At 37.9% G+C, this 15,097-nt stretch overlaps 1 protein-coding gene across 2 annotated transcripts in view; it reads left to right on the top strand.

Annotated features, from left to right (window-relative positions):
- The window catches only part of Arhgef9 (Cdc42 guanine nucleotide exchange factor 9), a 126,126-nt gene that overhangs the window by 97,853 nt on the left and 13,176 nt on the right, over positions 1 to 15,097 (top strand). For both annotated transcript variants that reach the window (XM_027431902.2, XM_035450243.1), the window contains exons 6-7: positions 324 to 453; positions 7,393 to 7,524. In XM_027431902.2, the coding sequence (XP_027287703.1) occupies positions 324 to 453; positions 7,393 to 7,524 (262 nt within the window). The remainder of the gene's footprint in view (positions 1 to 323; positions 454 to 7,392; positions 7,525 to 15,097) is intronic.

The following is a 15,097-nucleotide window of genomic DNA, read 5'->3' on the forward strand; positions in this document are numbered from 1 at the left end:
CATGTATAATGTGTCTTTTTCTTGATTCTTGTCTGGCTTTGTCAGATAGGTCACAAATAGAGAGGTATAAAACTAAAGAGGTCTATCTCCCCTGTGAAAGAAGCTTACAGTTAAGATATTTATGGGGCTGGTACAATTTCTGTATGAACATAAGTCACACAGTCATCTCTTCCAAAAATAGGACTGGAAATGTAGTTGTTCTCTAGGTGATATAGATTACCATCTGGTAATCAATAGTCTTATTATGGAGGAAAAGTAGAATGGATTTAAGATTGGCATAGTGCACATTGGTTTATCCACCTTTCACTCTTCTATCTTGACAGTGATTACAGATATGTTGCAGCTGCTTTGGCTGTCATGAGAAATGTGACTCAGCAGATCAATGAACGCAAGCGACGTCTGGAGAATATTGACAAGATTGCACAATGGCAGGCCTCTGTCCTAGACTGGGAGGTAGGACTTTTATCAACAAGGGTGTTGGGCGATCCCAGTTGCTTGTTGAAAAGCTTGTCATCTTAGCCAACAAAAAGAAATTAGAAGGAAGGAGTCCTATTGAACCCAAGGCAAAGGTTCCTGACAAGGAAGGGCTATTTAGAGTAATCTCTGAAGTTTGAGGAAATCATTGTGACTTTATTTTATTTATTTGACCATATTACTTTTATTTATTCATTTTAATTTATTGTGACATATTAAGGAAGACAGTGTTCATCTCTGACTGTTTTTTGGAAACAACTGGATTGATTAAATACCATTCCAATGCTCTTTTTGTCCTGGATTTAAGATCATGAACTTCACAGATAGATAAGTAGTAGTACATACTAATCTACTCCAAGACATTCAATATTGATTTGGTACTCTTGTTTATAACCATGCAGGATAGCAAATATACTTCTTTTGCTATTAGTGAGATCACCTCATCCTGGCATATCTACTAGACTAATGAAGCATGCATATTCTAGGCCATAACTATCACCCTGCCAAATCCAATGACTGAGCTCTGTTTTCATCATCATTCTAAAAATAATCTGTCATCTAGTCATCCCAGCGTGGACACCCACAGTTTCCTTGAACTTGGAAAGGAAGTGACTGAAGTCATCAACCTTTCCTTCCCAAATGCCACACACTAAAAGTAATAACATTTCTTACTCATCTTGCAGGCCCAAGTTGTGTGACCTGATAGTATGTAGGCTGACATAGCCAAGATTGAAAATGTCAGCAGGCAGGAAGTGACATTCTTAAAACAATGTGGTAATAGTATAGAAGTAGATCCAACACTTTCTGTACTGCCCTCACCTCATAAATAATTTTCTGTGTTTAAGAAACAGGTTTTTTTTTAACATTTCAAATTGTTTAGTCTATCTGAAGGGGACCATTATTAGTCTTAACAGAGAGTTAGCAAATGTTCAGGCAAAATTTTTTTCTGCTACTTCTATTCTTCCTAATGTGGATGATTTAAAAGCACCACAATTATTATCATTTTTATCCTGTTTAACAGATAAGGTCCTGTAAAGGTAGAATAGCAGTGATACAATGAAACATAAAAAATGAATACCTCTCTCTCTCTCTCTGTCTCTCTCCATATATATATATATATATATATATTCCATATATATATATACATATATATATGGAATGTATATGGAATATACATTCACTTATACACATATATGTGCACACCTGTATATGTATATGTACACACATACATACATATGTATACATACACACATACACATGTATGCAAACCCTCTTGCATATAAGGAGAAGCTATCACTGGCCCCAAATTATTAGAAAATAATGGATTCTCCCTTCTTTGTGTGCTTTTTCTCTGTTCATTTATTGTAGCAGAGATAAGGAGCTAGACCAAATTAACTTTAAGCAAGCCTACCAACAAAGACACTCTGGAACTGTTTAACCAAAGGTCTCCTTTTCTGTCCCCTTTGCAGGCTTCCGTGTAAGGAAAGATACCAAAAAAGCCACTTAATTCCTATTCTCTGAATGGTTTTTCTTCTGCCCTGAAACATTTTCTCCCTTCTAATGTTTGATGTGTTGTCTGAGTCTGCAGTCATTGGAGAGGAGAATAAAAGTTTGAAATCCTTTGGCCTAACCCAAAGAGCTTTATTTTTCCAAGCTCCATTGACTTCAGCTGTGGTTTAGGGGATCAGCATCTGAGAAAGCATTTCCAGTTATATTTCTGGAATGAGGGAGGTGCTCCTTGAGTGGACACAAAGTTAACTCTGCCAGTGTTTTTGGAGAGGGTAGTGGAGAAGAAATGGAGGAAGGAGGAGGCAGTAGACCCCGGACAGTGGCTGCCTTAGGCAAGCCTTACAAATAAACAAGAAAGCACTGCTTCCCAGTCTGAGTCACGCCCCTACCTCTCTCACATATATAAACAAACAAAGGGGACTGTCAAAAAATGTCCTTGTGGTGATTTCAGCTTTAGTCATCAAATGAAAAACAGTAATCACCGGGGAAACCTTCAAAACCTAATCTCCCTTGAAGAAGGAAAGGTAGGAATGGTGACATGCAGGCAATTGTTGTTGCCTTGGTAAATCTGATTATCTGACTAAAGAGGAGAAAACCCTGCCTTAAGTCAATGTCTGTCTCTCTCCCCTCATTTTTTTCTCATGAATATTCAGATTTCTTTACCTAATTCCAGTTACCATATCAGTCACTTGTTATATCCCATGGAGAGTGCTCTACTCCTCATAACTCCTGAAAAATAAAAAGATGAGTGAAATTGTCAATATATTTCTTGAAGTGATTATAACTTAGAGCAGTTATGAGTAGCAGAAAGGAGGAGAGCCTGTTTCCAAGGGCTGTAGTTTCTGGTAATTTTCCATTCCTCAGTCCTCTGGCTCAGAGGTTTGGATGAGCTGTCATTTTGCCTCCTTTCACATTAAATCATTTTAAACAGAGAAATGGAATATATCCCTGATAGCTTCTCTTCAGCCTTTTATTCCTGAACATTTTCAGAAAGTGCTCATGTTTGTAGCTCCTGTTTGGGAGCTGGATCATGTGGTCATAATTTTTTCTTTATGATCTCCCTGCCTGTCTTGCCGATGTCCTTTTCTGGTTTACCATTGGATTGTATAATCCAAACAAACTGAAAGAAACATCAGAAACAACAAAATAGTATGATAGGTATAGAAAAGGTATCCATTTAAAATGGAATGTAAATAAATGAATGACACTCCTTTGTCCAGAAGATTAAACATAGGCCCAGGCAGATTTGTTACTTCTCTACACTTATTGACACATAGGTTAAGACAGGTACCGTTGAAGATTAAACTACTTGAAAAAGATGACATTTCTTTTGTCCTTATTTCAGGACTGTTCAAACTTTGACATTAAAACCTGGCATTTTTCATCAACAAACATACTGGGTCTCATCTGTACACTGCTTTTTCTTTGGGGCCACCAACCAGCTCCCAAATCATGACACAGAAACTTATTATTAGCTTTGAATGCTCGGCATAGCTTAAGGCATGTTTCTGGCTAGCTCTTTTAACTTAAATTATCCAGTTTCTCTTTATCTACCTTTTACCTTGGGCTTCTTACCTTTCTTAATTCTGTATATCTGACTTTCACTGCTTCTATATGTCTGCCTGGCTTCTTGCCCCAGGTGTCTCTCTCATTCTCTCCTCCTTCTTCTCTCATTCTTTCCTCTCTTTTCTCTCAAGCCTAGATTTCTCCTATTTATTCTCTCTGCCCACCAGCCCCACCTATCCTTTCTCTGCCTAGCTACTGACTGTTCAGCTTTTTATTAGACCAAGCAGGTGCCTTAGGCAGGCAAGGTGAAACAGTTGCAACACATCTTTTCATAATTAAACACACATCCTTACATAGTTAACTAAATACAGCATAAACAAAAGTAACACACCTCTGCACAGTTAAAGTAATATTTTGCAACATAAACAAATGTCACACACTTTTGCCCAGTTAAAATAATATTTCACAACACTCATTCATAGCTCCCCTGTGATGCATGCAGCTTATGGACCACAGGTTAGATATGCCTACTAGGTCATTCGGGCCACAGCTCCATCATCAATTATCTTGTAATCGGGATGAAATAAAGCTGAACAAAATGGGTTAAGTTAGAATTAATTAAAAAATGAAGCCTACTCCTTGAGACTTCATCTGCAAAATATATGAAAAGCTGGCATGAAAGCTCTAGGTAGAGTTTAATGGTCACTACTCATTTATTAACCATTGGTTTATTCTTTGCATGTCATTTATTGAATACTTGCTTTCTATCAGGCTTGATTCTGTGTTCTAGAAATGTGTTAAGTGCTGGAGCAAAGTTTATGTTTGAGTAGAAAAGAAAAGCAGCACATAAGCACATTGCCAGTTGATGTTGATAGAGATTATGAAGAAAATATGATATTATAATAGGATAGAGTAATGGAAAAATTATCAAAGGGGACAACATTTGAGAAAAGACTTGAAGAAGTTAAAGGAGAAAATCATGTGGCTTTTTCTGTAGTGGAGCATTTCAGGTAGAAGGAAGAGCCATAACAAAGCCCCTGGAATATAAGACTGTATGTTCTTTAAAAAGGAAACCAGACAGCATGGCTAGGGAAAACAACAGAAGATTGTATATGAGCAATTGGAGGTCAAAGTTATATGTCTCTTGTCCAAGGACTATTTCCAGTTTGGATGGAAGGCAGTGGAGGATTTGCTATGTGACTTTAGGAGTCTTGCCTTTTGAAAGCCACCCTCTTTGCCTTGCCCTTGCCAGCCGTTATAGAATTGTTGAACTCCTTGTTCATCTGGAGTAGGCAGATAGACTCCTAGGAAAGTGAGCAGTTTGTGGTAAATGCTGCAAGAATGCAGAAACCTATAGAGGCAGTGGGAATGTATTGTGCTTTGTGGGGCAAGATAAAGTGATGTGTGGTACAAGTGAGGCAGAGCAGACAAGAATGAAAGCTCAAAACAGAGAGAGCATCCTTTCCCTCATGTAAACTTACCCTCCCCCTGCCAATGATGTGATGCTTTCATGCAGCATGTGCAGTAGATCAAACAGTAACTGCTCAGACTGCTTCCAAGGGACACAGAGTAAGTTAGTAACAGCACTGGATACAGAACACAGTTATTTTAACAGTCTCATCTCACTACATTGTAGCTGATTTTCTGCTACACAAGGTACTGTCATTCAGGTGCAGTCTTGTAGTAAGGCACATGGGCTTTAGAGGGATTCTGAGCTTGGTTCTGCCTCTTTGGAGAAATTATGTCTAATTTTCTGATTTATGACTTTGAGCACAACCACAGCTCATCCTTTATCAGTCCATTGTATTAGAAGAAAACAGGAAATATATGTTAGTGCCTGGGGTACACAATAATACCCAAGATGAAAATTACATAAGGAAAGTTTACAATGTGATGTGTGTATTCCTAAGTACTTATATATGTTAATTTAAGTATTCTCCACAGTATCTAAACAAATTTGTGATGGTATATTCTCAAAAAGAATGGAGAAACATCTGGGCAGTGGTGATGCATGCCTTTATTTCCAGCTCTCAGAAAGCAGAGGCAGGCAGATCTCTGAGTTTGAGGCCAGCCTGATCTATAAAGTGAGTTCCAGCACAGCCAGGGCTACACTCTAAAAACCAAAAACAAAAAAGAATGAAGAATCTGAGACACGATGAGGATATGTTAGTTGTTCAAGGTTAGCTAATTTAGTGAGCATAGAAGTATGGTTTTTTTCTCAACATTTTAAAACTTGGTGTTACATGCAGCAACTATTTAAAATAGGGTTAGTATGCCCCTGCCTAAGAAAATGTTGAATATTCCCCCAGGTCTGATCATCCTCAGTTCATCAAATGGTAACTTAAAGTCATCCTGGAATCTGGGCATGGTGGCTTATACCTATAGCCCCAGTACTTGGGAAGCTTCAGGAGGAGGATTGCAAGTTCAAGATCAGCCTGAACTATATAGCAAGTTCCAGGCTTGCCTGGACTCCATAGTAAGACCCTGCCTCAAAAAGAGTCATGTTTGTCATCAACTTGTATTATTAGCCAACTTTTATGCATTCTTTCACTTTATACATACTCAAAGTGGATTGTGGCACATCTTCCTCTCTTGTATCAGGAAAGGCCAACTCGGAGGATAGGTCTGACCCAGCCTTGTGCATCCAGAGAATCAGTGCTAGTATGTCAACTCAAGAAGGACTGTTTGTTTACCTCTGTCTTGGATACTCTTGTAGCTAAATTTGGACCTCAGAGTAAAAATAGTATTTTTTGAGCTGCTTTCAAGTTCTGTTATTATAAAATAATCCACTGAGATCTCCTTTTCTTTCCAATCCCTCAGACTAAAGGAAATGGTACAATTAAGAATACCGTTTTCTGATGTCACTCTTTTTAGCATATCATTCTGCCAGAACTATTTGCTTCTGATTATTTTGGAAGTATAGGGACTTCTATCTTTAATCCAGCCTTGAACTTTGGGTATGCATTTAGTCATAAAGGTACCAGAGCTGGTACTCTAGATATTATTCTCATATACCTCATTTAACATCTGGTGAAACAGACTGAGGGAGAAGAAGGGACTGGACATCTAGGCACTTTTGATGATAGAAGCAATATGGTTTATGATAAAGAGTAAAGGTGCTCTCTGGAGATAGAGAAAATAGGATCAGAGAATCTATAGCTAACAAGCTTCATGATCCTGTCCCTTGACCTCTTGGTACTTGAAGATGTAAAATGGGACCAAGATTGTTTACTTGACAGAACTTTTGTGAGGTCCAGATGAGATAGAGTAAAAAGTAACTAGCACAATACCTGACCCATATACATCCCCTGGAATTATGAGTTCTCTTTCCTGGGCCACTGCTCATTTCTTTCATCTTCACATAGGCTGAAGCATGTGTAGTAAACTTTCTGATTTTATCATAAAATATTTTCCTCCCCTATTTCATTTTTATATGGAAAACAGAAAAATTTCTACTACCTTTCTAGGCTTACTCTTGAAGTAAGTGAGAGGCCAGGTAGGAATTGAAAGACTGAATCAGAAAAGAGATTCCTAAATGATAAGGAGGAGAATGGAGAAGAGAATGCCTGCCTGCCTGCTTGGCTGACTGACTTATGGGTCTCATTTAGGTTCAGAGTACATGAGACTACAGAAGGAATGGAGGGAGATATAGAGAAGAAGGGAGACTGGCTGACTAAGGGATGGGTCTTATTTAACCCCACAGTTAACAAGAATATGAGTCTTCTCACTTACAGAATTGTAAACCTTTTAAGGGAGCCCAGAAGTCTCTCTCTTTTCCTCCATCTTCACAACCTCTTTTTTGCTAGCTCCCACTCCAGTCTATGCTCACCTTTGGGTATCTCTGTGTAAGGAATTGTACCAGCTTTACTACCTGGCTCTCTCACCATCACATGTCCTTCCTAGGGAGAGGACATCTTAGACAGGAGCTCGGAGCTGATCTACACCGGAGAGATGGCCTGGATCTATCAGCCCTATGGCCGCAACCAGCAGAGAGTCTTCTTCCTATTCGACCACCAAATGGTCCTCTGCAAGAAGGTAAACTCAACCTCTTATTTTCTGAAAGAGATGAGGACCCCAGGGAGCGCTATAAGCTCCTTCCCTTTCATTGTGCCCAGATTTTCTTTTTAAAGAAATAGGCAAAAACTGCCAGAGGAAATTGGCAGCAGTTCCATACCAGAAGCACCGGTATGACATGAAGACCATAAGCAACAGTGAAATGCTGAAGTTAACACATATTATCCCAGTAGAATTTATGTTTTTCCTCATAACTCTTGTGGTATTCCTTCTGAGCACCTACGGCAGATAGCCAGCAAATTTAGACCAGCATTGAAGAATATTGTGGTGTTTGTATCCTACTTAGCAAGTAGCTTCTACTTGACTGGGTCCACTTCCTCAAGTAGGTCCTCTATGCTACAAGATTGTCCTCCACAACACCTCTAACCATTTCGATACAAAGTGCACCATCAGTTCCCCGAAAATTCTCAATCAAGCTGTTGCTGATTATCCTAGCTTTGTACTTGTCACTGATCCTTGGATACCTCTGTAAGTATTCTTAGCAAAGAGGGGTAGCATATGTTTCCCCCACATAATCTCTCCTGAGGGTTCCTGATGGGATACTGTTCCTTCTTTCATGATAGGAGGCTCAAACCAGTTTTGTAAGGTTTGGCTGGGAAGAATTTAGAATCATGGAAAGTGAGAAAATGAGGGAGAAAGAGTACCCAGAGTGACTTTCAAAATTTGTTCTCATTCTTGGCTTTTTCTCTGGGTAAAAAACTTTTACACAGTTTTTTTTTTTCATTCATAGTCTCCCTTGCCCAGTAGCAAATCCCCTAAAGAGGGGTGTGAAGTCATGACATACCAAGTTAAACACTAAGCAGACTTCTGGTTCATGTCCCTTATTCTCTCTCTCTCTCTCTCTCTCTCTCTCTCTCTCTCTCTCTCTCTCTCTCTCTCTCTGTGTGTGTGTGTGTGTGTGTGTGCATATGTATGATATGTCCTACATTAAGTCGTTGTGTTTGCCTTTCAAAATCAATTAATAGAGTACATTGAGCTTTGATTAAAATTGCCTTGCTGTTTATAGATAAGCTCCAAATGCCAGATCTGAAACAAATAGCCTACTAGTTAATTAGGGTAGTTATTTCAGTCTAGATCTCACACTGGAAGAAAAAACCCATGAATCTGAAACTCAGCAAAACACCAGTGTCTCTTTTTAGCTCTCCCAGCTCCACCAGAACTTTCATACAATCAGGAGTCAGAATTTCTGAAGGTGAGTAAAGGCAACAAGGAAGTTCTTAATCAGCCATGTCACTAACAGGCATTTGTCCATTCTTCCTGCTAATGTATGTTCATGCTTAGATCAATTAGAGAGAGGGAGAGAGAGGCAAAGAGAAAAAGAGAGACAGGGAGCATGAGAGGTGGAGGGAGGAGAGAGATGGGGGAAAGAGAACAATTAGGAGGAGTGTGGTTTATTTCAGGGTTCCACACTGTTGCCCATAATTCTTGATTATGTCATGTCCCCAAAAGATGCAGTTGTTTTAATTAAAATGTGAAACTGATCTCTGAAGCAGGGGCTATAGAAGGCAGATACAAAAGAGTGAAGCAGAGCCTAAGGATAAAGGAAAAGAAAAAAAAAAAGATGGAACAGTGTGCTGTATTAAGGATCGAATAGGCAGCAAAAACCAAGATGAAGTGGTGTGTCAATTCTAAGACAACTACTTACAAAGACAACTATTAGAAAGACACCAGAAATTAAGGGAGGGCTTCTAGATTCAGAGAAGCCATATTGGGAACATGGGAAAAGCAAACAACAGGATGGCAAAGACAATGGACACCTTGATAAAGGCATAGCTCCTCTCAGATGAGAGTTTTCTTGGTTTAGTGAGGTCATAGGTTCGCTCTCCAGAACAAAGCCAGCCCTAGAGTTCAAGACTGTTAACTCCAGATACTTGGATATTCTTAACACTGCTTTTCCAGGGTTGAAAAGCTACAGCCTTGTTAATAAAGGCCATTAAAAGTATATGATATCTGTATTGAGTCTATGGTGAGGATTTCCATGCTATCTACAATAAATCTTTCTGTTTTATATTTATCAAATAGGAAGTGCACCCAAAAATAATAATGGAATAGAAAGAAAGTATGCAAAAGAGCAAGGTATCTTGTCTGCCAAATTATTCTTACCATTACTGCAAAACACTGACTCTTAGTAGCACTGGGGGCAGGGGCACAGCTTCCTGGAGTTGACAAAGGAAAAGATGGGAGAAGGTAAGAGTAGACTGAGGTGAGAAAGGGTTCACCTCACATAATTTATTCATCTCTAGAGCACAATGAAATTGATGCCCAAATGCTCAGGTATTTTTTTTTCATAAAGACAAAAAACGGGCTAATCAACAACTAAATAATTGAATATGGCTATATCGATCTTTCTGATAAGCTCATCTTTAAAAAGAGCCCTGTAAAAATGTGATATTTAACAGGAAAAACACAAATAATTTCATAAATCCTGCAAAGTTAGTTTTTAAAATCTTCAAAATAATATTAAAGATTTTGAAATACCTGAATATTATTAAAAATAAAGGAAGAAAAATAACTGGTAGTCTGACAGGACCTTACATGAGACAGAAGGTTTATCTGAGGTTGCAATAAAGCATCTCACTGCTCTGGATTTTTATACTCTGTATACTCTGTGACATCTGCATTCATAGGACATGTAATCTAATAAAATTTATGTAACCTAATAGAAAATGTACACCTTTATGCACTGAAATAACTCTCACACGTGTCTGGTGGAATTGCTTTAGGTAATCTTGGCAATATTATAAATACTAATGAAATCTGTGACAAAACTGTAGATTGGCAAATACACTAGTGTTTGAAACAGAAAACTATATTATGGAAAATATAATTAATATAAAGTAATGACAAATTGGCATTATTTGGATGCCTTTATGATTCTATTTAAAGAACTTTATATTCATTAATTTAATATTCACAACAAATTTACCAGGGAAATACTGTGATTATTTCTATTTTAATTATATATGAAATTGAAATACAGAATACTTATGTATTTATCATGGCTGGTAAACAATGGAGCTAGGAATTAACCTTCCTTTTTTTTCATTCCTCAGGCTAGAGAATGACCCAAGAATTTGCACTTGTGAGGCAAGTTGTCTACCACTGAGCTACATTCTCCAACCATGGAGCCAGTGACTAAAAATAGTCAAACTGTCCCAAGGTCCTATACTAGTTACTTCTATGTCACTATTCCCATTAAGCTTGTCCAAATTTTGTAAGTGAATATAAAGCAGTCCAAATATGTAGGACAAGATTAATTGACCATGAGGTCTCAGCATTTATTTCTAAGAATAAGTTATGATGTTTTGATAAGAAGTCTATTTGTCTTATGCCTGTACTCAATGATAAGACTGAAATTCACAGAGAGAATCTGTGTTTCTGGGTGGGAATCATTTGTTTGATGGGGTCTTTGGCACCTCAGCATATCTTCTAGTATATCACTATGTATCAGAATGTAAGTTCAAACTTCAAATTTCTTTTGCTTCTACATCCCAAGTGCTGAGATTGCAAGCATAGGCCACCATGTAGTGCCAGGGATCAAACCCAGGGCTTCATGTATATTCTACCAACTGAGCCAAATCCCCAGTCCCAAGAAATCTTAATTTCTTTCTACTGCCACTTTAAATTCTCTCACAATTTCCTTGTAGCAAGGAGAAACATGGAGTGATAGGTAAAGTCAATTGATTCTGCTCTCAAATCCTGGTTTTAGCATGCCTATTATTTCAAGCAAGCAAGTAACTATTGATTTCATGCACCTCCATTATATCACCTGTAATGCAGGGAGAACAATCCACAGGATTGTTATGAAGAATAAATGAGATCAATGCATATGAAGGGGCAGTTGAGGGACAGGCCTGTTGCAGATGCATGTGAAACTTGTTCAGACATTCCTTTCAACAAAAGACATACTATTGTAAATTGGTGACGTCCCCATCGGTAGATTCATCCAACTGTGAACTGAATAATTATCTGCCACAGGTAACATAGGGAACATTTAAATATTCAATCTACTCTTTAAAATTCTGCCACTAATGTCCACCTACTAAATTTCCATCTGACTCTTCTGATTCCATTATCTTGCTGTCAGTTAAACAAAACCTTACCTGTTTTGTTCACTGGGAGTTGGGATTGAATCAAGCACCCAGAAGAGTTTGAACAGCTTGTATGGCTTGTAGTTTGTCTGGCAGAGGGAAGGATAAAGGAGGATAGCTTATAATAGCAGTTATAATACACATGAAAGACACCAGTAGCTCCTTTAATTTCTGTTCCTTTTCTTTCCTTGTCAGTTTTTAAAATTGTAAGCCCCTTTTGTTCTCTGTCCTCTTATCCTATGTACTGGCTGCCTCTGCTCCTCTATTAGTTTAGTTTGTTTTGCTGTTTTCTCCCATATATCATTATTTTGAAATTATTTTGATATATTAGGAATAATTCTCCATTTTTCGCTTTTTGTTCTCCTTTCTCACTGTTTACCATGGAAGAGAACAAACCTTGTTATCCCATTATCCACCAATTTTCCTACCCGCCTATTATCGTCCCAAGCAACCTTTTCTCTGCATTCACTGTTGTTACTTGTGCTTGTGCCTACATGTTCCATTGTCCGCTATCATAACTGTACAGCTTTTATGTTGCTTTCACAATATTCTGAGGGATAAGAACTAAATTACATGTAATGATACCGGACAGAGTACTTTTGTTCGGGGAAGTTTGTACATTTAGACATTTCTTCTTGTACTGAAAGGACAGAAATGCAACATGAGCCATTCGCAACAACTCACATACTAAAGTAGCAATAAGAGATAGCGATGGAGGTGGAGAGATGGCTCATTGGTTAAGAGCACTTGCTGCTCTGTGGAAGGCTGGGGTTCAGTTCCAAACACCCACATAACTCTAGCTCCAGGGAATTCAGTGTCCTCTTCTGGCATCCACATTCACATGCACTCACATGTTTCAAATATAGAAATTCACACACACACACACACACACATATACACATAAAATAAATAAACCTATTTTTTAATGAAAGCAACGAAGACAATATAGAAATAAGATAAGGGAGTTGAAACCAAAAATGTGGATACTAGACTCTACTCACATCTTAACAGTTTATATTTTTGCTTGTGTGCCTAGCCTTTAATGGCTGAGCCATCTCTCCAGCCCTATCTTACCAGTTTAATGTTAACCAGTACTTCTTAACCTATTTTCTTTTATTTGTCTGTTCCTTTTATTTATCTACTTTTATCTATTTTCTTCACTGTTCAACAGAACTAGTAACAAAAACACATTTCAGAAAGGCTCTAGTGGGAAACCATGATAGCTAGTGGGAAGTAGTGGAATGTACTGCTAAAAGTATGTCTAATACAGCCAGACTAGAGGATACCCATTACTTTTCTTCAATGAGTTACCTGAATTTAAATATGTATTCTCTGCTTATAATTATTCCTCCTTTGAAAAAAAATAGGAATCTAAAGGCAGTTGTGAAATGTAAATGAGGTCATACAGATAATATTTGTTGACACATTGTATTTACTAAATGTTAACAATTAATACAATTACAGTGTGTGTCATGTTGCTAATCATTCAGGTAGCAATTTTAATTCTCAAGCAATATATAATACGTTTCTTAATAAAAGACACAGATTTTAGAGCCAGATGTTGTGGATCCAAATCCTAGCTCCAGCGTTAAATCTTGACTAAGTTCAACAGGGGCTCTATATCTATAGTTCCTTATTAAATGCAGCTCCCTACTTTGTAGTACTTTGTAGTACATTGTCAGCAATATTTAAGTTGACAAATGTAAAGTCATTAGGATAGCAGTTGGCATACAGTATATGCTATTTAAATGCTCACTGCTACTGTTGTCACTGTTAGTTTTATTTTAACTATTAAGCATGTGTTGTACGTGTTGGAATACAATAGTGACCAAAACAAGTTTACCCTTGTCCATGTGCATTCCCAAGATCTGAATAGAAAACTAGAGTGTTCTAGGCTGGGGAAGAGTAGCCAGGACTCCCTCTATAGTAGTAGAGACAAACTTACTGATAAATAAGTAAGGCAGGCTAGAATCCTGAACAGCTTTGTGCTCCAGATTGTAGCATCTGTCATTTGTACAAAATGTCCTGTGAAGTCTTGCTAAATCCTAGGATTACCTAGTGGGATCAAGTTGAAATATCTGTGAGCCGTTTGAATTATGTAATGTCGGGGATTAGGGTAGTTCCTTACTGGAGCCACAGGCTGTGTCCGGGAGCTGGTTTTCTACCAGCTGTTAAAACAGTCCTGGAGAACTACTAAGCTCTTTATGTCCCATGACTTGAACAACCGAATAGGGAAACTGAGAAAGACTGGTATCCTGTTAGGAACTGTAAACTCCACTAGACGGGGAAGTTGTGATCCAAATATCTATTTGGGGCATATTATCACCACACTACTTTGGAGGCATCAACCCATGTAATGCCAACAGTACCACAAGCACCTAGGACTCAAGAAGGATTTGTTGTGTTGCTATGTTTTATAAGGCCCAAGAGACCTCAGAAACTGTCTTTCTATGGACAATCCCTGAGTGAGACAAGTTCAAAAAAGACAGAATGCCAAGCACAATCTAAATGAACAAACAAAACTAAATACTGTAATTAGCATGATGGTTAAGTGCCAAGTGAGTAGCATTTAAGAGCCTTCATAGTTAGGATTAGAATTTATACAAGGGGAGCCACAACAGCTAGAATGTCTAATCAGAAAACATTTCTTTGGGGAAGACTATGTGACTTTGACAATGAAGGTTAGAAGGACTGAAATAAGAAAACTGGTTGGGAAGAAAAAGAAACAGTATTGTGAGCTCAAGCAGATTTGTGATTTGTGTGAGTGGGTTAGCAAGCAAATACTATTCCTACCCTAAATGCATGTCAGATTTCTAGAATCAGTGGCCATGTAAATTGAAAAATACTGGAATTTGTCTTTTCTTTGACCCATAGTACATAACTCCTCACATTTGGCTTGCTTGAACAGTATAAGTTGCAAGAGTCAGTAGAATATTGAGGTTTATCAAAAAGGATTTTAAAGGAGTTCAAGGCTACCTTTACCGGACAAGCTTGGCCTCATAAGGTTGAAACTTTGTATTTAAGTTGGAGCTTTGCAGCTATTTAAAAGGATAAGATTAACTTTTGTAACTTTATAGTTGCAATAATTGAGGCTAAGAGAAGCTAAGTAGCTTGCCCAAGGCCATACAGTTAAACATCTAGAACTCAAATTTAAATATTGGTATTTTATTAATATTATTTCACTGTCCCATGTTGTTTCATGGCCTTTACTACCCATTCTGTTTGGACTTCCTGAGCCCATAGATCACTCCTAATCATTTCTATCACATCCCTGAACTCAGGTTATCACTAATCTGATGCCTGAAAAGTCATACTGAACCCTCCATCAGCCACAAAGAGAAAAATTTAATAACACAGAGTTTTAACAACACATCACTCTAATCCCGGTATTCTATTAAGGAACTAGAAAATTTTCTTGTTCTTTTTTCATACATAAATATATA

Source organism: Cricetulus griseus, chromosome X, assembly GCF_003668045.3.
Source record: "Cricetulus griseus strain 17A/GY chromosome X, alternate assembly CriGri-PICRH-1.0, whole genome shotgun sequence".
Taxonomy (NCBI): domain Eukaryota; kingdom Metazoa; phylum Chordata; class Mammalia; order Rodentia; family Cricetidae; genus Cricetulus; species Cricetulus griseus.